Source organism: Prionailurus bengalensis, chromosome X (genome assembly GCF_016509475.1).
Source record: "Prionailurus bengalensis isolate Pbe53 chromosome X, Fcat_Pben_1.1_paternal_pri, whole genome shotgun sequence".
NCBI classification, from domain to species: domain Eukaryota; kingdom Metazoa; phylum Chordata; class Mammalia; order Carnivora; family Felidae; genus Prionailurus; species Prionailurus bengalensis.
The window spans coordinates 122,775,292-122,796,325 of NC_057361.1; the positions used below are offsets into that span (position 1 = coordinate 122,775,292).

A 21,034-nucleotide genomic window follows, 5' to 3' on the forward strand; every position below is an offset into this window, starting at 1 on the left:
GTTGTGTGATTAGTAGCCTATTGCCTTTATGCTTCTTGATCAGGAAGAGCTTTTGTTCTTCTCAAGACTGTATAGGAAAGGAATTAAGCTATTGGTTGATGACCTAGGAATTCTTTCTTCCTCCATTGCTTTGATGATCAGCTGCCATCTTGTGCTGTGTCCATGTTCAGGGTTCCCTGGGAGATCACCGGGGAGTATACCTTTCCTTTCCTCTCATACTATGATACTAGAACTGGTGTGCATCTCCATAACTCCCCAAGCCTGGACTAGTATGGACACCCTTGGAGTATCTGGACATGCCGGTGGCAATGGGAGTTTTAGAGCTGGCCCACGGTCCACTGGTAGAGACAAGGACATACCATAACCCCTTCCTTAGGGTTGTGGTAGGAATGCTTATCAAATTAAAAATCAGAACTCCTGGTGGTGGATCGGGACTTTCAGGAAACTTCTTGTCATCTTGAAGCCTACAACTCGGCCTGATCAGTTGTCCAATGGTGTTGGTAGTTCATAAAGCCAATGAGTATCGGTCCCTAAGACCCACTGCCCTTTCTTGGCAGTTAGAAGAAATGGTGATCTCTCATCAGCCTGGTTGGTTTCTTTCCGTTCTTTGCTTCACCCGTACCGTTCCCAGAATGGAAAGAATGTTGACCACCCCTAGATTTGGTTGGTGATGGCTGCGTTTTTCGCTTATAACTTTCAAATCTGACTTTGTGCTGTGGTGCTGATAAGGAGGTCTTCAAAAGCACTTGAAGACTGTGAAGCTCTTTGCCATGTCAGGTTAGTGTGGAAAGACTGGGCGGGACAAGGACCTGGCATGTATCAAGTGCCTACCGAACGCCAGGCACATGCTAAGGCTCTATACATGTGTGTTTAGTCCTTATGGCAGCCGGAGTACTCATTTTCCTCATGTTGACCACAAGGAATTTGAGGCTCAGAGAGGCGAGGGGACTTCTCTGCTGCTTCATATCCATGTAAGTGATGAGTCTAGACCCAGTTCTGTGTGGTTCAGTATCTGTCACAGGAAGCTGTTTATCCTCCCATAGGAGGTCAGAAGACCTGATAAGCTTACTTCCTGTGTGACTTGGGTGAAGAAGCTTCGTTCCTCTGACCTATAGTTTCCTCCTCTGTGAACTGAATAAGAATACCTGATATCAAAGAATCCCTGATAATAATAATGATGAGAAAGCAACAACAACTAACAATTTCTAGCTCTTTGCAGCTCTGCAAGAATGAGGAAAGCAAGGCACAGAGAGATTAAGTGGCTTACCCAAGGTCATTTGGGTCGGGGAGGTAGAAGGCAGACTGAGATCAGAGCTGCTCTGTTGAGTCATGTGCGTGTTGTGAGGATCAAGTCAAACGAGCTGGGAGACCTTGCTTTGAAATCTGGCAAGTGCTGTACAAGTTCAAGAGACCATTGTTATTATAATTAAAGAAAGAAATAACAACTTACAGCTTAGAGAGATTAACTGTAAAACTATTACAATTAGAGAAAAAGGAATTACTAAATCACACGCATTAGCCACAATGAAATAAAAGGAAAAAATGAGCCCCCAAACTTAAATTATTTTGTGACTTTTATTAAAAAGAAATGCCATGGTACAAATAGCCTCCTAGGACATTAGTCTTGCAATGAACTTCTACTTACTGATTTGTAGATAGCATTAGAAGCAAACTGAGGCAACTTTGCATTTCCTAAAGTAATGAGAGGCAAAAAGCTTAAATGGAGGAGTGCTGTTAGTCATGAGCCACAAACCAGACGTGTAATTTATGCCTGAAAATACTTGGAAAATGCATTTCCTTGATGATGGAGAAATTGTGATTACTTAGAAAGTAATAGCTGCAGAGGTTACCTTTAAGAATCAACCAATTATCTAGCACGGGAAGGAAAGAATCGGCCTATTGAAAGAAGGCTGTAATTGATTGAAATGGCTAAATTTCATTTTTGCCATGTTTATAATGTCCAATCAAGACTGCCAAGGATACCTTGCTCCTTAATAGGATTACTAAGACTCCGGAGGGTGAAACAGAACATGTGGAGTGTGAATCACAAGTTGCTGTGGTGTATAATGAGAGTGCATCGTGCGGGTGTGCATAAATGTATTTCAGGCCCCATTGGGTTTTCTGTCTGGTAGCTCTCATAGCTACATCTTGAGAAATTTAAAAACTGGTTGACAGTCACCCAGCTCTGGTGGTGGAGAGGCAGAGAGGCGACTCAGGCGACCTGGACTGTACTGGTAATTATTCGGAGATTGTTCAGTGGTGGACTTTTTGAGGCTATGTGTCTGTGTGTCCTCTGTCCTAACCCTGCCTCGTGACTGTGTTGAATTTGCCAGTATGTGTCTTAAGCATGACCGTGGTAATTCCTACCTGTAGCCGCAGCACGTCTGTTATGCAAAGCATGTGGATCTTCTTCCTTCGATCAGCAACTCAGAAAGTGTCGCCAGTGAACTCAACCTCGAACTGTCTGCTGTGCAGTTCCGCTCACGAGTCTCTCTGAGACCATTGCTCTGTGAGGAAGCTAGTCTAAGGGAGTGGACATCCCTTCATTCCTCCAAGTTGCCTCGGCTCCGCCCCTAGGTCATTTGTGCACAGGAAATCCCCACACCTGGAGCCATTAGCCTAGCCCCCTAACTCCACATAGAGATATGCCTTCACCGAGTTAGACTTTAATGCAACACTCTCATTTTTTGTCATTGTAAGAAAAAGCCACATAAAGATCATCTTTGCATCTTCTGTGAAATTGGGACTGAAAAAAATGGTTTTATTGTACAGAGGTTCTTGTAACTGAACCAATGAGAAGAATTCCTATTACGTTTTAGTATCCGAAAGCCATTTAATCTTATTTAATAAATTAAGATATGTCTGCTTCCTTCCATCTGACAAAGAGAATTCTATAAGCTGGGAGCTTTTCCTTTTTGCCTTAGCTACCAGGAAACTCAAAGTTCAATTGAATGTTCAATCACGGTAACCAAGGTAGCCTGGCTTTTGCTTTTCTGTTGATGTACCTTTTACTCCAAGCTGTTGCAAATCCTTTATTTTGATATAGGTAGGGTATGAATTATAATTTGATTCTGTTCGTGTTAGCAACGAGTTTTTGAGTACCTGATGTGCATCTGACATGGTGCTAAGCCTTGAGGATGTAAAGGCGAACAAAAGGCGGTCTTTGACTTTTAAGAGCTCGTAGTTTTATGCAGGAAAAGAAATCATTACTGTAGCATACCCTGTACGGTAGGAGGTTGACCTTCTGGACGTATTGAGAGAACTTTTAATTTTCCTCTGATTTTATTTACGTAGATACAGTTTTAGACATTGGCCAGGTTAGAAGGTCTCCTAATTTCAAAACCTAGAGATGGGGAAAAAAATCTTAGCATGCATTGGAAGCCCAGATCATTATAACAGTAGAAGTTAATAAAGAGACATTAAAACCTAACCAAGGTTCTCCCCATTGAAGAAAAGATGAGTGTGGGTGGCCCCTTTTTTTGCTGCTAAACTAGCTTGCTTGCAAGCAGATGAGTCTCAAGTTTCTTGAGACTTGATTGTGTTGGCCCGGAGAGAGTGAATTACTTCTCAGGGGCTTTGAGGTATTGTGGTGGTCTTTTTGATATCACGAGGCAAGGTTCTGATTCTGTAGAACTCAGTTTCAGTGGAAATTCAATGAACTTTCAATGAAAGTCCAGTAACCTTTCAGTGAAAGTTGGGTAAGTTGAGCTTTGAGCTTCCTGGTAGCTAAGGCAAAAAGGAAAAACACTCAGCTTATAGAATTCTCTTTGTCTAAGGGAAGGAAGCATATCCAAATTCATTAAAATGAGACAATGTAAACTAAAGGTGTTTGAAATGGGAAATAAACAGTTCAGACATTTGGAGACAGCCAGGTATTAGTGTTCGTTAAGCAATAATCTGACCCAAGAGGTAAACTGTTTGAGGGACCAGAACAACTTTGCAAGTATTTAAAGTTTGCATCAAATTTGTACTGGGCTTTCAGCATGATGAGATCTCCTTGTTTTGAATTTCGGGTCTGAATAGGAGGGAGACTGGTTTTGGCTGCTACCCAAATGGTTCGTTTGTACAACGTCATCAAAGGAGACCCCACTGTATATACAAAGTTTATTCTGGCCTTAGCTGAAGACTAATTTGTCCCATTAAAATGGACAAACGTAGGGATTTTTCAGGGAATAAAAATGAGTTCTGCTCATATCTATCTATTAAATACGCCTTTCAAATGTACTTCTGAAAACGGAGCGATTATTCGGCTGAGGATTATATGGAATGTTAATTGTTTCATCACTGCTTTAGCACCAATGTTGCATGTGAGGCAATATCAGATGTTCTTGTGGATAGGAAAACTAAAATGGACATCTATTGGATCTCTAAAATTCCCCCTCCCCAACAGAACCCTTTTAACATATATTTAACATACTTTTCCTTAATCTCTGGAATCGTATTTCCCTAATTGCCCTCATTTCTTTGGAAATGTCTTCTATGATTTCACACATGCTGTGAGTTGGATACTGTATACACTCTATGGAGACCATGTTAACAACGGGGCCAAGGTCACCAGTTTGATTCCCTCTCTGGTCGCTCCTTCTTGGTATCCTTTGCCGCTTCCTCTTCTTTTCTCAGTCGCTTAAAGGTTGATGTTCCCCAGGGTTGCCTCCTGAGCCTGATCTTCTCGTTCTGTATTTTCTTTCTCTGGGTGATTTCATCCATTTCCTGCACTTCACCCTCCATTCATCTGCACCCTCTTCCATCCTCACATACAGAGAACAGCACACGGCCATACAGCCTAGGTTTAGTCTGAAATCCCAGGCTTGGATAGGCACACCCCCGTGTATGCCAGGAGATGGGGCTGTGTTAAGGGCAAATGAGAAACCTGAGATGTTAAACCTCTATCTGCAGTGGAGGCGGTATCCATGGGGAAGTTGTCACTGCCTCCCATGCGTGGAGGGCACGCCTATGGCTCCTGGGAGCCAGAGGTGACGTAGGGTGGCTGTCTTCCCCATCCAGTGGTCCTGCTGCCACATGGCCCCACGGATGCCAGTAGCCGTGTTTCATTGCAATATCTTGGGCCAGGATAGTGCAGCCTAAGCACAAAGAAGTCCTTTGCCCTTCTGAATTCAACCGCTTGTTTTGAGAACACCTTTGGGCAGGTAAAGGGAATTATAAAAAGGCGCTTTCGGAGATGAACAGCTGAGCTTTTGTCAAAGTCATTTCCAAGTATGTAGCTAGCCACTGTTTTCTAGTTCTGATAGCTGTGCTTTCTGTATTACAGAAACCCATGCAGGAACTTAATTGTTTTAAGAACAACCACAGCCATTTTAACAAGATTAGTATTTCCTGCAGGGGAAGATAGAGCCGGTATGTTGATTGCCCACAGAATGATTTAGTGGCCAACATCACTTTGGAAATCTGACTTTGTTTTGATTTACGTAAGCAGCGGTTTAAGTCCTTGAATAAATTTTTTTCTGAATCATTGAAAAGACACAGGAGAGCTTGAGTCAGTGTTGATGAACAATTGCACCATTTCAAAGCAAACAAGTATGAATCATCAATACGTAAACACAGTTGCCCCCAGAATGTGTAGGCAGACACTAGTAATTTATACAGTCCTTTCATTAAAAGGAATTAGATTCGCTTTAGTCATGTTAGCTCAATTAGATGTTGAGCTTTTCTGAACCAATATATTCACGACCGCACTATTTCACCGACTTCCTTATCCAATGGGCTAAGCCTTTTTCATGGTATAATGTGGCGCAAAGGGCTGACGTGTCAAGAACAAACATAAGTCGAATGTTCCATTACAATTCCCGGGCTCACCAGGCTGAAGTTGTCCCTCACAACGCGGAATGTAACGGTTCAGCTCCTCTGACCTAAAAGAAGTTATTTTGCTAACAAAATTCTTCAGCGACGTCATTTAAAACTTTCTCCCAATGAGCACGTTTAAGGATAGGCCAGGGAGTATACAAACGTTAATCACACAGCTCATTCCAAGAGGCTCTTTCCATAGTGTTATTGGGGTTTTTTTTTTTCTTACATAGCACATGAAAAGTATGAAATTATACCGCAGCATGAGAATTTTAAAGAACCCTATATGCTAGTCTGCTTAGGACATCTGTTTGAAACATTAACATTAGGAAACACAAACCTATTCATTCTCTCTCCTCCCACCCCCATCTTTTTGTTATTTTAGACAAACAAAGGTGATGCACTTGCCAACCGAGTCCAGAACACGCTGGGAAACTATGATGAGATGAAGGATTTGCTAACTAACCATTCTAATCAGAATCATCTAGTGGGAATCCCAAAGAATTCTGTGCCCCAGCCTCCCATCAACAAAAACGAGCCAAGCTTTCTCCCCGAGCAAAAGAACCGAATGCTCCCACCTCACCAGGATAACACTCACCCCTCGGCCCCAATGCCTCCGCCTTCTGTCGTGATACTGAATTCCACTCTAATACACGGCAACAGGAAATCAAAAGCTGACTGGCCACGGGATGGTCATAACGCTAGCCTTGTACCAGCCAGCCAGGCCAGTAGCCAGCCAAACAAGATGCAGCTGCCTGCGCAAGACCAGCCCCAAGCCCGACTGGAAGACTTCTTCGTCTACCCGGCTGAACAACCTCAGGTCGGGGCCACCGAAGAGTCAAACCCATCTGCGAAGGAAGACAATAGCCTCAAGTCCAGTGGAGGGGATGCTTTCAAAGAAATCTTTCAGTCCGTCTCGCCAGAAGAATCTGAATTTACAGTGCACGCTCCTGGGTCTCCCCTAGTTGCCTCCTCTTTGTTAGCTCCCAGCAGTGGCCTTTCGGTTCAGAACTTTCCACCAGGGCTTTACTGCAAAACAAACATGGGGCAGCAAAAACCGACCGCGTATGTCAGACCCATGGATGGCCAGGACCAGGCACCGGACATCCCTCCGACACTGAAACCTTCCATTGAATTTGAGAACAGCTTTGGGAATCTGTCATTCGGATCACTGTTGGATGGAAAACCCAGTGCGGCCAGTTCAAAGCCCAAACTGCCCAAGTTCACGATTCTCCAAACAAGTGAAGTAAGTAATTTTTCAAGTTTTGTTTGTTTCTTTCTTTTTTTTTCTTTTTAGTTCACTTCTCTCACCGCTATAATCAAGTATTCACAAGCACCTCTTATTTACCTTCTTGAGCCGTAGATGAGACTCTTCAAGGTCAGAGTCTGAGTCTTGATCTTCTGTGGCTTGTGACTTGACTGATTAACATTCTGCAAATACAGTTAAATCTCCGTAATGTGGAATGGCAGCAGACAAGGTCAGTCTGAGTGAATGAAAATTTGGACTTCTAAAATAGTTTCAGAGAGTGCACCTGTAGCAATATGTACAGATTAGTAACACTGGAGATTGTAATTGGTCGTAAACAGTATGAAGTCCCTGAAAAGATTGTGAGCCACCGTAGGCCTTCACTAGCAAGTAGCAGGTCATAAGCATAAAACACAGAAGTTCCTTAAGGTACAAGACTGTACAAGTGTGATTTGCTGGCATCGGAAGTGGAAGGCATTCCTTAAGAATCTTAGTTTCTTGAGTGCTTGTGGGGGCTATTCCTTGGCAAGATCCTAACGTTGTCCTCTGTATCCCTCAGTCCTCCCTTCTGCACCACCTTCCTCTGCAGGTACCTACATAGCCCTCTTACACTACCTTGACCCCTTCTGTCAAAGCCAAAGGCATATGCTCAACCACAGTGCCGCTGGGTTTAGAATGACTAACTGTCCTACCCATCTCAGGAGTCATTGCCTTATAAAAGAGAAGTCGGAGGGACCAAAGCCTCTCCCAAAGGAATGGATCGCTAATGATTGGATCCCAGGCCTTGTGGTCCCTGGGTGGGGGACATATATTGGGTGCCCCTCAGACACCACCATGTAAGCGGCTGCCTACTGCTCCTCAAGTCTTGATTGGAAGAAGCCACTGCTTTTAGATTGGATTCCTGTTACTGGGGCCTAAAGGCTTGAAAAGACACAGAGGAAGAAAGTAGGTTGAAATTCTTACTCAATAGGAGTCACAGTCAGTCTGTGTGAATTGTTGCAGATTCTGAGGTAGTGGTGTCTCAATTACAGAAATCTGACCATGTGCACCTCTGGCCCTTCCGCCGTTATCCGTACTCAGCAGATGTGGGGATGTCAGAGGATGATGGGAACACAAAAGAAGGGGAGGAGTGGGGCTGAGGGTTGTATTTTCCGAATGCTTGTTTTTAATACTGTTTCATTTCTGAGGCGGTTTTGCTTCTCATCATTCATCAAGTCTTGTCAAGCTTCCCCCTGAGTATCTCCCCAGCCTGTCACCTCTTCACCCTCACCGCCTTTCGGAGCACCCGTGGGCACCCACAGACAGCCCCTCCTATATGCTCTCCCTCCCTCCAGTGTCACCTCTTTTCCAAACCATCCTCCATTCAGGCTGACCCAGTGGGCTGACGTAGCCACGTCACCCCTGCTTTGCATTCTTCAGTGCCTTCTCATCGCTCCCCGGACAAGGTCCAAATCTCTTAGTCCCGCATACAAAGCTCTTCACGCCGATTCCATGCTTCTCCTCTGACTTCACGTTTCACCGTCTCTTCGTGCACAGATGAAATCCCAGCCACATGGAGCTGCCTGTGGCTCCCCATCATGTCACGCGTTGTCACGCTTCCTTGCTTTCGTGCCCGCTGTTCTCTCGGCCTAGAGCATCTGTCCCCACCCTCCCTTGTCTTCCGGTGAAGTCCTGTTCCTCCTTCGGGTCTACCCGATTGTTCCTTTCTCTGTGAAAGCTTCCCTAATTCCACCAGGCTTACTACAGACTGCTCCCTCTGGAGTCCTCTAGCGCCTTACGTACCCCTTGACTGGCACTTACTTCGTGTATCATAGCTACCCGTTGATGTGTCTGTGTCCTCTATTAGACTGTGAGCTCCTTGAGAGCAAGGAACGTCCCATTCTTCTCTGTATCCCGAGCGCCTAGCAAATGCCTGGTACGTGGTAGTGACTTAATAAATGTTTGCTGAGTGAATGAATTTGAAAATTGGTTACTTGAGTACATTTTCGAAGCCACGGTGTGAAGCAACTCACACGGAAAAGGTAAACGGTTGCTAGAAAGTCCATCGTTCGTTGTATCTCTTTAATTGGACCCTGATCGCCCGTGTCTCGTTCTGCTCTGCTCCTGCACAGTCATTGGGAAGTCCTAATCCTAATTTCCACTGGATGACTTCACACAGGATTGTAATACTTAACATCCACAAGGAAACGTGCATTGAGAGACGAGTATAATGAGAGGCTGGGACCTTGTTCTTGTCCCTTCTCTTGCCCCGGTACCTGGTGGTGGTCCCTCCTCCCACGGCAGCGCCATCACTCGGGACTGGTCTGGGAGTTGTACTGGCCCATCAAGGGGTCTGTCAGCCTATGTCCATACCTCATTAGTGGAGTGACAAGTCACAGACCCAGTGAGATTCACTCTGTTGTCATCCCCTCTCTTCTACATTCACGACATGGCTGACCCAGATTCAGAAACGACTTCATGCTTTTGCTCAGCACTCTGGCGCACCAATGAGAGGTACATTTCCAAAGAGAGTCTGAGCTATCTTCACTCCGGAGACGATGATCCAAGGAGCAGCCTGTGTGCACGCAGCCTTTGGTGACAGTACAAATAGACTTTGGTAGAGCCTTGTATGAAAAATGGGTCAGGTGCAATAGAGTCACGGTAAGAGATCAGTGAAGAGAGTACTTATTTTAAAATATTGGTCTCAAGAAAGGATTTGAAAGAGGGGTAGACACAAGCTTAGGGCCCTCAAGTCAGGAGAACATCCTGGCTTCAAAGGTAATATGAAAAGCAAGGGTAGGAGGAAAGGAAACCGGAGATTGACAGCCTGACAGGGAGCTTAGAAGGGTGTAGATTAAAACATAGGCATAAATATAGACAGGGTGGAGCATTATGGAGCTTTGCACCTAATGGAATTTATGTGGCTAAAACTCTAACCAAGGCTGGAAATTCACCCTATTAAATCTTGATGCACTTTTCAAAAGCACTTAGCATTAGAATTCAGCCCCGGTCCCTGGCGCCGAGAGGTCCAGGCATTGGGTTCTGGGTCCCCAGTCAAAGTAGCCATCGTTGATGAGTGGCAGCATTCCTTGGAGTTATTACTCAAAAGGGCTTGTCCAGAGAGCAGTCACAAAGAGGGTCTCTTTGTGTATTCCCATCTCTGTCCCTGGTTCTAGTGAGAGGAGGTCGACCCGTGTGTTAGTGAAGTGCATTTGGGAGCAGCGGGGGGCTGAATGCCCAGGAAACAGACCGCGTTCTAAGATACACAAATAAGCAGATACTAATATATTTGTGAGTTGGGAGACACAAACTATTATTGAAATGACACGAGCACGTGCCTATGCCCTTGTTCTTTTCCGTGTCTGTGCTCGTGTCTGGAGTGGAGAAGTGTTACTTATGGCCCATCCTTGACATATTTCCTGGCTTCTTCGAATTTCTGTATCAATAAGAAGGATTCTAGAAGTCTAACCAACTTTATGGCGAAAGGTCAGCTTTTCAACTGAAGCATGCTTTTGGAACAGAATTTGTTTAAAAACTTAGTTTTACAGAATTTACTAACATTCCAGGCAACCAAAAAAAAAAAAAAAAAGGAGAAAAGAAAAAGACTGATGTGTTCTTCAGTTGAGCTTAGAAGAATTTTCTGGGAACTGCATCTGAAAACAGTAAAAGGCCTATTTATATCCAGTGGAAACTGAGGGTACTTGCAGATGGTATTTTATTAGGAAATGAATTTGTTAATAAATGTAGCTTTATACGTGATTTCATTACATACATTTTTGCTTATGTTTCTCATTGGGATACAAATCTTTTGGTGTAGATAGCTGTGCATTTTGGCACAATTTGTTGTTAGTATACTGTCTGGGAAGTAAATGATTGCACGCAAATGAAAGGGCCAGTGACAGGTATGAAGTATTTCCATCCTAAGTCAATAAGCTTTCATAAGTACAATACTAACGTGTGGAGTGTCATCACCATAAAGGATCATTTGCCTTGCAAGCCGCTCTTGGCTGTGACCCTAAGGCTATCTGAGGCTCCAGCTGCCTCCAAATTAGGAGTCTCTTAGCAAAGTTTGATGGAACCCATAGGAATGATGGGATCTGGTGTTCGCTTATTTTAGTGGCTGGTTTTGTCAACCAGCTGCAAAGCTGTTGCTCACATTTGTGACTGCCCGTTTTGTTGTGTGTCCTATGCAGTGAACACTGTGGGTATAATTAGCTTTATGTATTGTGAGGTAGATGGGGAAGCTCAAGTCCCTTGGGGGAGAACCGCTGAGGATGCTGGGAACTTAGCACTCAGGTGCCGGATGTGCCCAGGCAGCTCCACAGGAACCACTGAGGCAGCTCCTTCAGGGAGGGTTGCTGTGTGCAACCAGGCCGAGCACTTGCCACTTGATGTGCATCACCAGTTTATTTATTTGGGGGCCCACTGTCACGGAAATAAAATAGCACCCAAGCAGTCTTCTTCCCACCCCATCGGGACTGATCTTAGCATTCAGTCCATACAAGCGTAGGATCCAGAAAGTTTTGTATGTCCTCTGTCAGTCCATCCCCTAGTGGTTGCTTTTCGCTTGTGCTTTTTGACGACGTCTCCAATGGCATGGTGTCATTGGTGTTAAAATTCATTTTCCATGGGGCGCCTGGGTGGCTCAGTCGGTTAAGCGTCCGACTTCAGCTCAGGTCATGATCTCACACTCCATGAGTTCAAGCCCCGCGTCGGGCTCTGCGCTGACAGCTCAGAGCCTGGAGCCTGCTTCGGATTCTGTGTCTCCCCCTCTCTGCCGCTCCCCTGCTCATGCTCTGTCTCTCTGTGTCTCAAAAATAAATAAAAACATTAAAAAAAATAAAAAATAAATAAAATTCTTTTTCCTTACCACACGTCTTCATCCCCTCATAACTTCAGTGTCTCCCTAAGCTGACTGAAGTGGCCCCAGGGAGGCATCTGAGAAGGAAAACTGGTGATACAGGTAGAACACGGAGCCTTGCACTGTTCGTGATGGAGAGGTCAGAGGTGCTGGGTGATCAGGTAGGGTGTCTTGGGGAGGGGCGGCTGAGACCATCCTCACGGTCTTGGGGTGTTTTGCCAGCCATTGACACAGAGGAGTAACCCCGGGAGGTCTTACAGAGATAGGATGCAAGATGCATTTTGAACTTGACCTTGAATCCTGGGTGGGATTACAGTAGGTGAAGAGGGATCAGGAGGGCAGTTCGTATTTGTGCGAATAGGGATGGATGGAGAGAATGGCAGGTACCAAAAAGGGAGGTAAGAACACAGAAGATACATTCTGAAGATAGGCCAGTTTGTCTGCAGCTGTGGGGTTATGGCACCAAAGTAAGATAGGGCTCAAAAGGCTGCCTTCTAGGTGTCTTGAATGCCTGGGTGATGTGGCAACCAGATGGTAATGGTGAACTTGAAACTTGACTTTCCCAAAGGCTTCACGTGTGGCAACCTAGGAACTGTCTCAAGCCAAGTGCTCTCACCAGCTCAAGCAGTAACTTCCGAGCTCCAGTGCTCTCTACTCCCTTTCAAGAAAGCACATCTCATTTCTGGGGTGCCCGGGCGGCTCAGTCAGTTAATTGTCTGACTTTAGTTTCGGCTCACGGTTCATGAGTTCGAGCCCCGCATTGGGCTCTACGGCTGGCAGCACGGACCCTGCTTGGGATTCTCCCTCTCCCCTTTTTTCTCTTTGCCTCTCCTGCTTGCACACACACACACTCTCTCTCTTTCTCTCAAAAATAAATAAACATTCTTTAAAAAAAGAAAGCACATCTCATTTCTTACTCTGTAGACCTCAGCTTCTCCTCAACATGCTTTCCCAAGGCTCTCTCTAAAGTTGTGCCAAAATGGTTGTACTCAACCAAGCTGTCTTTCCTGGGTGCCCCTGCCCTTCGTTGTCCCTTTCCATCCATTTGCTCGTTAGCACTAGGCAAACTGAGGAATAGAGCTCAACTTTGGCTTGGTGAAGGGCTTGTAGATCCCCGGTTTTCTGTGTGTGTGTTTTGTTGTTGTTGTTCCTTCTCATTTCCTCAAATCCTGTTCTTTAGGGTCTGTATTTTCTCTTGTAAAACTCCATGTAAGTGATTCTAGCCACCAGTGTCCTGGAACAATGTCTGCTATTTCCACATTCTATGTTTGCAATGAATTGGGCTATTCGGTTCAGCACAACTGTCTTGGTGTTCTGTGCTTTTAAATCCCTTGTTACTTTTAACATTCTTTTGGTCAGAAAGAAGCCAAAAGATTGATTTATTCTTCTTCCACTAAAAAAACAACAACAAAAAACAACAACCTTTGATTCTTACACTCTGCAAATTTAAGTCATCCTTAATAATGATACATTTTGAAACATCACTATTTATTAATAATTTCAGTGAATCTTCAGGAGATGGCTGAAAGTCAATCTTACGTGAAGGAACATGTGGTATACTAGCAAGTATAGTTTGGACGATGTCTACTGAGCTCTGGGTTCCACATCTGGCCTTGACTTGCTCTGTGAACTTGACAGAGCAATTTTGCCTCTCGTTACATGGGGAGTTCCGACTAGCTCACCAGTGAGGTTTCTTCTAGCTATACATCTCCGAGGGCATGCTTCTCCTTTGTGTTGAGCCCAGACCTGCCTTGTTTGTGAAGTTACTTCAGCCATTCCCTTGTCATGCACCCGCACCAAGAGTGTGGGGACAGCATGGAGGGATGGAAGCCTTGCCTGAATGACTCTTACCACCATCCTTCCGAACAGCTGGGGACGTTTTTAGACTAGGGAAATAGGGGAAAGCTAGAATTGGATCTTCCTTGGGGATTGGAAACTAGTTCATCCTGGATTAAACTCATTTTTTTTTTAAAAGATAAACAGCTATATGCTGTATTTCACTGGAAAACACCAAGCTGTGAACTCAGGAAATAGCCTCCTAATCCTTTTGTCACTACCCACTCACATCGTGAAAGATGGAGAACTTCTATTTTCACATTACTTCTCGGAAAATATTTTGACAGATTCAGTATGCAGTAAAGTGATAAGCTTTTGTTATGTGTGTTCCAAATCATCCTGTTATCACTGGATGTATCGATTAGCTTAGTACATTCTGAGCCAGTCATAAAAAACAGGCTGCTCACATTCTGTGTTAAAGAATAAGAAAAATTGACAAGTAGATAACCATATTGATTCAACCCAAATAGTGAATGCAAAGGGCTTTGGAGAGGAGTTATAAACTCTTTATGGCTGCTGTAAGTCTCTTTAGTATTTTTTAATTGATGTGAAAACAAATAATCCTTAATTAGCCATCTTTTTAAAAAGTACTGTTCTTTGCTTACCAAGTGAGTTGATAATATAGGTGACAATAATGAAGACCTACTACCTTTATACTTTAAAATCTACGAATGCTTTCACATACATCGTCTTATCCTCATCTTACGGAGGTACAGTTGACAAGTAACAATTGTGTCTGTTCAAGGTATACAGCTAGATGTTTTTATATACATACACATTGTGAAATAACCTCTGCGACTGAGCTAATTAACATATCCATCACCTCTAGCTGCCACGTTCTGAGCATGTGGTGAGAACACTTAAGATTTATTCTGTTAGCAACTTTCAAGTACTGCTTGAAACACAGCACTGCTAACTGTACTCACCACGCTGTACGTTCATTAGCTCTCTAGAACTTAGTCATCTTGCATAACTGAAACTATGTACCACTTAACCAACATCACCCCAATTCCCCCTCCATGTAGCCATCTTATTTGGATCCGACTCTAAGAGAGTCCGGGATTATTGTCATCCCCGCTTTTCATAGGTGCAGAAGGGTAGTCTCAGAGCGACTAAGAGTTTCATGCCTAAAGTCACATGGCCAGCAAGTGACTCTGCTGGGACTAGAAGCCAGGTCTTCAGTGCCATTTCCACAATGGCATTTGGGGTCCAGTGTGCTACTGTATATATATGGGTTAATTTTCCAAAAGTAGCTTCTCTGCTGGCATATAAGGGGCAGGAGAATAACGAGCTGAATCCAGCTTAAGTTGAAATTCCCTTGCTGGGTTCATATTTCAAAAGTCTGGGGCCAAGCATACCAAAAGAGCAATTTTTCTTGTGGTATTACAGGTTACAGTCATGTGTTTTTCATTTACAAATATGGTGAGAAGTAGTGTTTTTGCAATATTCCTAAATGAGTAACATATGACACAACTTGTTAGAGGACCTTTCCTTGGTTCATAAAGTTTCTGAGTTTTTGCCTATTTGGTAAGATGACTTTAGCAGAGTGCTCAGACAACATAGCTAAAATCTGGATTTCTGTAGCCAAAACGCAACCACTGAGTAGATAAGCCTGAGATGTGAATGAGAGGTCACTAAAACGTGGGCATGTGAATGATTGCCATAGAAGTTACGAGTAAGACTTCTCTCAAATGTTTGAACCCCCCTACCCCCCGCCAAGCAGACTGAAACAACTTGTGGGTCATGAGATTGCAAGAGTAGTTAACAAAGAGCAGGCAAGGTCCCTGGCTTTTACTCATAGATACTCCATGGAGGAGTCTCCCTGTTCATCAGCACAAGAATGTGGTTCATCCATGGACTGCCTACACAGAAAGTCACTGCGAGAATAAGTGAGCTACGTAGCTGTGAAATGGCTTTGAAAATTTTACAAGACTCCAGAAATGCAAGACTTATTAGTTTTCTGTAGATGACCCTAACAATGTGTCATAAACTGGACGGCCTCGAACAACAGAGATGTATTCTCTCCTAGTTATGGAGGCTGGAAATCCAGAAAGGTGTCAGCAGGGCTGAACTCCACCCACGTGCTCTACGGGGGAATCTTTCCTTGCCTCTTCTAAGCTTCTGGGTGGCCCGTGGCTTGTAGCGGCATCGCTCCCATCTCTGCCTGCATCTTCGCCCATCTTCTCCTCCTGTGTGTCTCTCTGTGTCCTCTCCTCTTCTTGTAAGGACATCAGTCACCAGATTTAAGGCCTGCGCTATATCCCCGGTGATTTCATATCTAGATCCTTAACTGATTACATCTGCAAAGGCCATATTTCCAGATAGTCACATTCTGAGCTTCTGGGTAGAGATGAGGTTTTTTTTTGGCGGGGGGGGGGGCACTATTCAACCCACTGTGAGAAGGGTCATTCTTCCACTTCCCAGACCAGGAACGGAGGGAGGCCAGACAGTATTCACTGTGAAAAACCCAAGCCAGTCCCGAGGAGGGAGGTGGGCTTCCCCATCTCAGAGCCGACTTCAGGTTTAGTTCACAATGGTTTGGAGCCCGATTCTCTAAACTCTTCAATTTGTGCCTATGTGAAAGATAATTTCTGTGGATAAATGATTCAAATAAAAGTGTGTAAAAGTGATTTAAAAAAAAATCTTTTAGAATAAGTATAAAGGTTTTTGTCTTAAGTAATAGAGAAAACAGAATTTGTTGATGCAGTTGACTCAGTTATGAATTAGAGCTTAGGTGGGCAGGCTTATTCTGTGGAATAAATATTTTCGGTTTTGTGGGCCATACAGTCTGTGGCAAGTACTCAACTCTGCCACTGTAGTGTGAGAACAGCCATAGACAATACCTGAATGAACAGGCATGGCTGTATGCTGATAAAATTTTTTATATGAATACCGAAACTCAAATACCATGTATTTTCATGGGTCATGAAATATTGTCTTGATTTCTTTCAACCACCTTATAGTATAAAAATCATTCTTAGCCTGCGAGCCATATCAAACCAGGCAGTGGGCTGTGTCTGACTTGGCACAGTTAGTGAGCTGAGACCTGGACTAGATCTAGACAAAGCTTCAGACAGCAAAAAACATTTGGCTTCCTCTGCCTGTCGTCAGCAGGAAGATGGCCTTGAGTAGAGAAGGAGAAAGGTCAGCCCTGCAGCTTGTAGATTGCAGAATCCTAGAGTCTTGAGAGATGTCTGTAGTCGAGGGAGAGCGGACCCCTAGAAGGTTTTGCACCCAGGATCAGAAATACTTTTTTTTTTTTAATGTTTATTTATTTTTGAGGTGGAGGGAGGGCAGAGAGAGAGGGAGACACAGAATCGGAAGTGGGCTCCAGGCTCCCAGCTGTCAGCACAGAGCCCGACGCGGGGCTCGAACCCACGAACTGTGAGATCATGACCTGAGCCGAAGTCGGACACTTAACCGACTGAGCCACCCAGGCGCCCCAGAAATACTTTTCAAACCGAAAATTGTATCACCATTCAGCAGGGTTCTTTTTCCTTAGTAACTCAGGAGGTGAAGATGGTTCGTCTTTTGCTGTTTTAGAATTGGGGTGCCTGAGTTCCCAGGGCACTGAAGTATGTATTTGACTTGGGTGTGGGGTGATAGGGATTTTTAAGATTCTAGGAAGAGCAAGTCCTCTTGCACAACCTGAGTTTTTGGGTCCAGTGAGAAGAAAGGGCTAGTGGTCTGTGGCATCCCCTACAACCTCTTCAGAGCTGATGTGTAGCAGGGATTGTGCATGTGTATACACACGTGCATGTGTCAGTGTCCAAGTGTCTCTCTGGGAGGCCTGAGAAAGCCAGTGGCCTTCTGGGAGGAGAAAGCTAGACAATGATGTCTTTCTTGGCTTTCCCCATGAAGTTTAGCCCAGACTCCAGGGCAGTATCTAGGTTCTGAAGGACTGACAGAAGAAAGGATCTATGTCATTAAGGCTTTAAAGTTGAAACAGGGTTGAGCTAAGCCTCCAAATACATGGTTTGATGGAAAAAAAGAAGTCAGATCTTAGCCAGATCAAATGAACTGAAATAAAGCCTTAGAAGTTGGTGCAGTTGCAAGGGCCGTGATCCTGTGATACAGGGGTGTCATGATAACTCTTAAAGCGTGTACCATAGAAGAATGTTACATCCGTGTTGTAATTTAATCAATTAGGTTCGTGGGGGCAGAGGTAGCTGCCGTCTTAGACAGTTTCCGGAGTCACCATTCACCTAGCCTACGTATGTGAACGGTGACTCCTAAAGCTGGTTAAGGAAATGTCCCTGGCTTTAGAGCAAAGCTGTTGTTGGACCTGCCTTTGCCTGTCAGCCTCTTATTCATCCGGGTCTTGAGGCAGACTTACTGGGGAAGCTGGCGTCCTCTGGGATACCCGGAAGTGCCCTCCCGGGCACCCAATGGAGATGCAGACCAGGATGCTCACCGTAAGTGGTGTCTCTCCAAGTCAAATGGTCTCTCCCATGTGTCAAGGCACCCACACTGTCTCTCTGTAGCTCTACTCTGCTTGCTTGAACAAACGTGGTCTTTAGGTCCTTGGGAAGATGAATAGATCTAACATCCTCCCAGGCAAGATTGATGGGTAAAGAGGACCCATATCAGAGAATTCAGTTTGAATCCACAATTCACCTATAATAAATCTCAAAGAAAATGGTCTTGTTGGATATTTGAGCACAGCATTTGGCCCAAGAACACACATAAGAGAAACCCAAGTGTAACATTTTGAGTTGTTCACATTGAGCCTGATGTTATGAATTGTGATGCTTTAAATCTGAAAATATTGTCATATGCATTGTCGAAGAGATCCGTTAGAAGAGAATACCTAGAAGACATATCTTTTTTTATCTGTTTGTTTTATCTCCTCATTCATCCAACAAACTTTTATTGAGCACCCATTGTGCGCCAGGCACTATACCGGGAGTTCGGAGGCCGAGATGATGAAGACATGTTGCTTGATCTTGAGTAGCTTAAATCAGGGGATGTGGACACAGAAACGGAAAAACCACTGTGAAATATGATGCACGGTTGTTGAATATTCTTTGGGAGTGGAGAGGATGACTAAGACTGGCTGAAGTGTTCAGGAAAGCCTCTTCAAGAAGGCAGTGACTGGTGTGCTAGCTCTTGAAGTATGATTGGAAGTTTTCTTGGTGGAGTGGCGGTATGGACATTTCCTACAACGTCAACCCACATTAGGTTGCAAACGGGCCTGATGATTCCTGAGAGGCAAAATAATCCTCCGTGTTTGGGGAGTTCAGCTGGAAGATTGGGGTCTTGGGGTCAGCTCCAGGCGTTGAGGAGCTTTTCAGTGCTCTAAGATGGCCGCTGATGTTTTAAGAAAGTCATGCTGGAGGAGGGACCGACAGGGATTGTAGGAAGGGAGGAGCAGGCATGATAGGGCTGGTGAGGTTCAAGGCAGAAAGAGCACTGAGCAAGCTATTAAGGTATTCCAGACCAGAAATGCCAGCAATTTGAATTAGGCCATTTTTCAGATTTTTAAGGTTGAATTTGGGTGAGATTCAGTGATTACTTAGGTGGGCCGTTGAGAGGAAGCTGGCAGAGAGGATCTAAAATGGCTTTGAGGTTTCTAGCTTGGGCCATCGGTGGATGGTGACACCATTACCCAATAGCCTTTATTTTGACACCCAAATCTTCACAAAGCAGGTAAGTTTCTTCTGTCTCTTTTATTGTCATGTTTTCGTGATGTTAGAGGCTTTGAATGTCGTGTTATTTGATTAATGTTTGCATGGTGCTTCTCGTGCAAAGCTTTGTAAGAAAAGTCATGATTATTTTCTTATGCTTCAGTGAAGGATTTATTTCCTATAAATGGCCTTTTTGGTTCTGCACTTAAAAATTAATATCTTAACTCGGAAAGATTATAGTACTTCAGAGAACATGGGAAAATATGCTGAATACTTTCTTAGAAATCACAAAATTGGAAGTGACAATTTTCTGTAAGTTATGGAGTATATTAAATATTGAATTATGTTTTGTATGTTGTAATTTTTGAAAATTAAGTGAACACATTTCCAGTTGAATTTTTCTTGCAGTAATAGCTGTGGACTTTGCTATGGTCCTTCCTGGCTTTTTTTTTTTTTTTTCCTTTAGACTCATGCCGTCAACACAGGGAATGTGCTTACAATGGTGAGTTGGGGTAACTTTCCACTCAACACTATGCTCCTCCCGGCCATAATATAATCTTAAGTGGGAAATTGCATCCTTTGGTTTTGGTGGAGTTGGAATAGGGTCATTGCAACTGGCTATTTATATAAATTGCTACCTTAAAAACTGTTCAGCTCTGTTTCCTTGCCTTTATTTGGTGGACATGGTCATTGCCTTTCAGTTAAGGTCATGAATTTCTGGCAGTGGAAGCAGGAGAAAGGAGCAGAACTGAGTTTGCGACATGTTTGCACCCCATGGTTAGTAGGATTGACATTGTGTGTTTCAAATATAGGAAAAGATCATCATGTAGTTACTTGATTTTACTTACCCACTCCTCCTCTGTCCTCAACTATTTTAAATTCTCTCTGTAACTCCTGAATATCTGGAAATTATTCTAAACACAGACTTTGGGAGCTGAAAGCCTCACGTGTTGGAGGTGGTGAACACAGAAGCCAGGTGGGAAAAGGTCTCCTCAAAGGCCTCACTGTACCTAGTTACAGATCTGAGCCTTGAACTCTAGACTTGTAACTCTGGACATTAAGGTAAAATAAAAAAGTGGTCGATATCTTAAAGAACAATGGTCTAGTTTATAGAATTAGAGAATCTGCACATTGGAAGGACCCTGCACAGCCAACCAGTCCAGCTGGCTTGATAGAAATGCATTAGTCTGCTCTTAGGTGGCACATTCCTCACTCAAGAATGGGAAAGTCCTTAAAGGCCACAAGTGAAACCTTCATCTGAGAGTACTTGCACCAGAAATTATCAAGTGCAACATGGAACTTGGCCACTTTCCACAACTCAAAGATAACAGACAAAAGTTCCTTCGTTGGGATGTTCTGGCAAATATATTACCCATGTGAAAAAACAACATCTAGTTTCTGTATTTTGACTTCTGAAGGAAAAGGCATCCCTGCCACATAAATATGTTCATTTCACCTTCTGGGAGGAGAAGCAAGGAAATTGCAGCCACAGTGTGTTATTGAATCTTCCTGAAATTAGCCTGTAGAGTTTGGGAAGATTGAAAGATTGAATGCCAGTGCCTTCACACACACAAAACAAAAAAAAGGCACTCTACCTTTGCTCTAGTACTGGTTCACCTCTTAAACAGCGTTAGTCAAAATCCCCCTTAAAAATTTCTGTGTTCTATATCACAGCTCTGAAAC

At 44.0% G+C, this 21,034-nt stretch overlaps 1 protein-coding gene across 8 annotated transcripts in view; it reads left to right on the forward strand.

Annotated features, from left to right (window-relative positions):
- Nucleotides 1-21,034, forward strand: part of AFF2 (AF4/FMR2 family member 2) — a 454,373-nt gene that overhangs the window by 155,485 nt on the left and 277,854 nt on the right. For all 8 annotated transcript variants that reach the window (XM_043570624.1, XM_043570628.1, XM_043570630.1 and 5 more), the window contains exon 3: nucleotides 6,188-7,048. In XM_043570624.1, coding sequence (XP_043426559.1) covers nucleotides 6,188-7,048 — 861 coding nt within the window. The remainder of the gene's footprint in view (nucleotides 1-6,187; nucleotides 7,049-21,034) is intronic.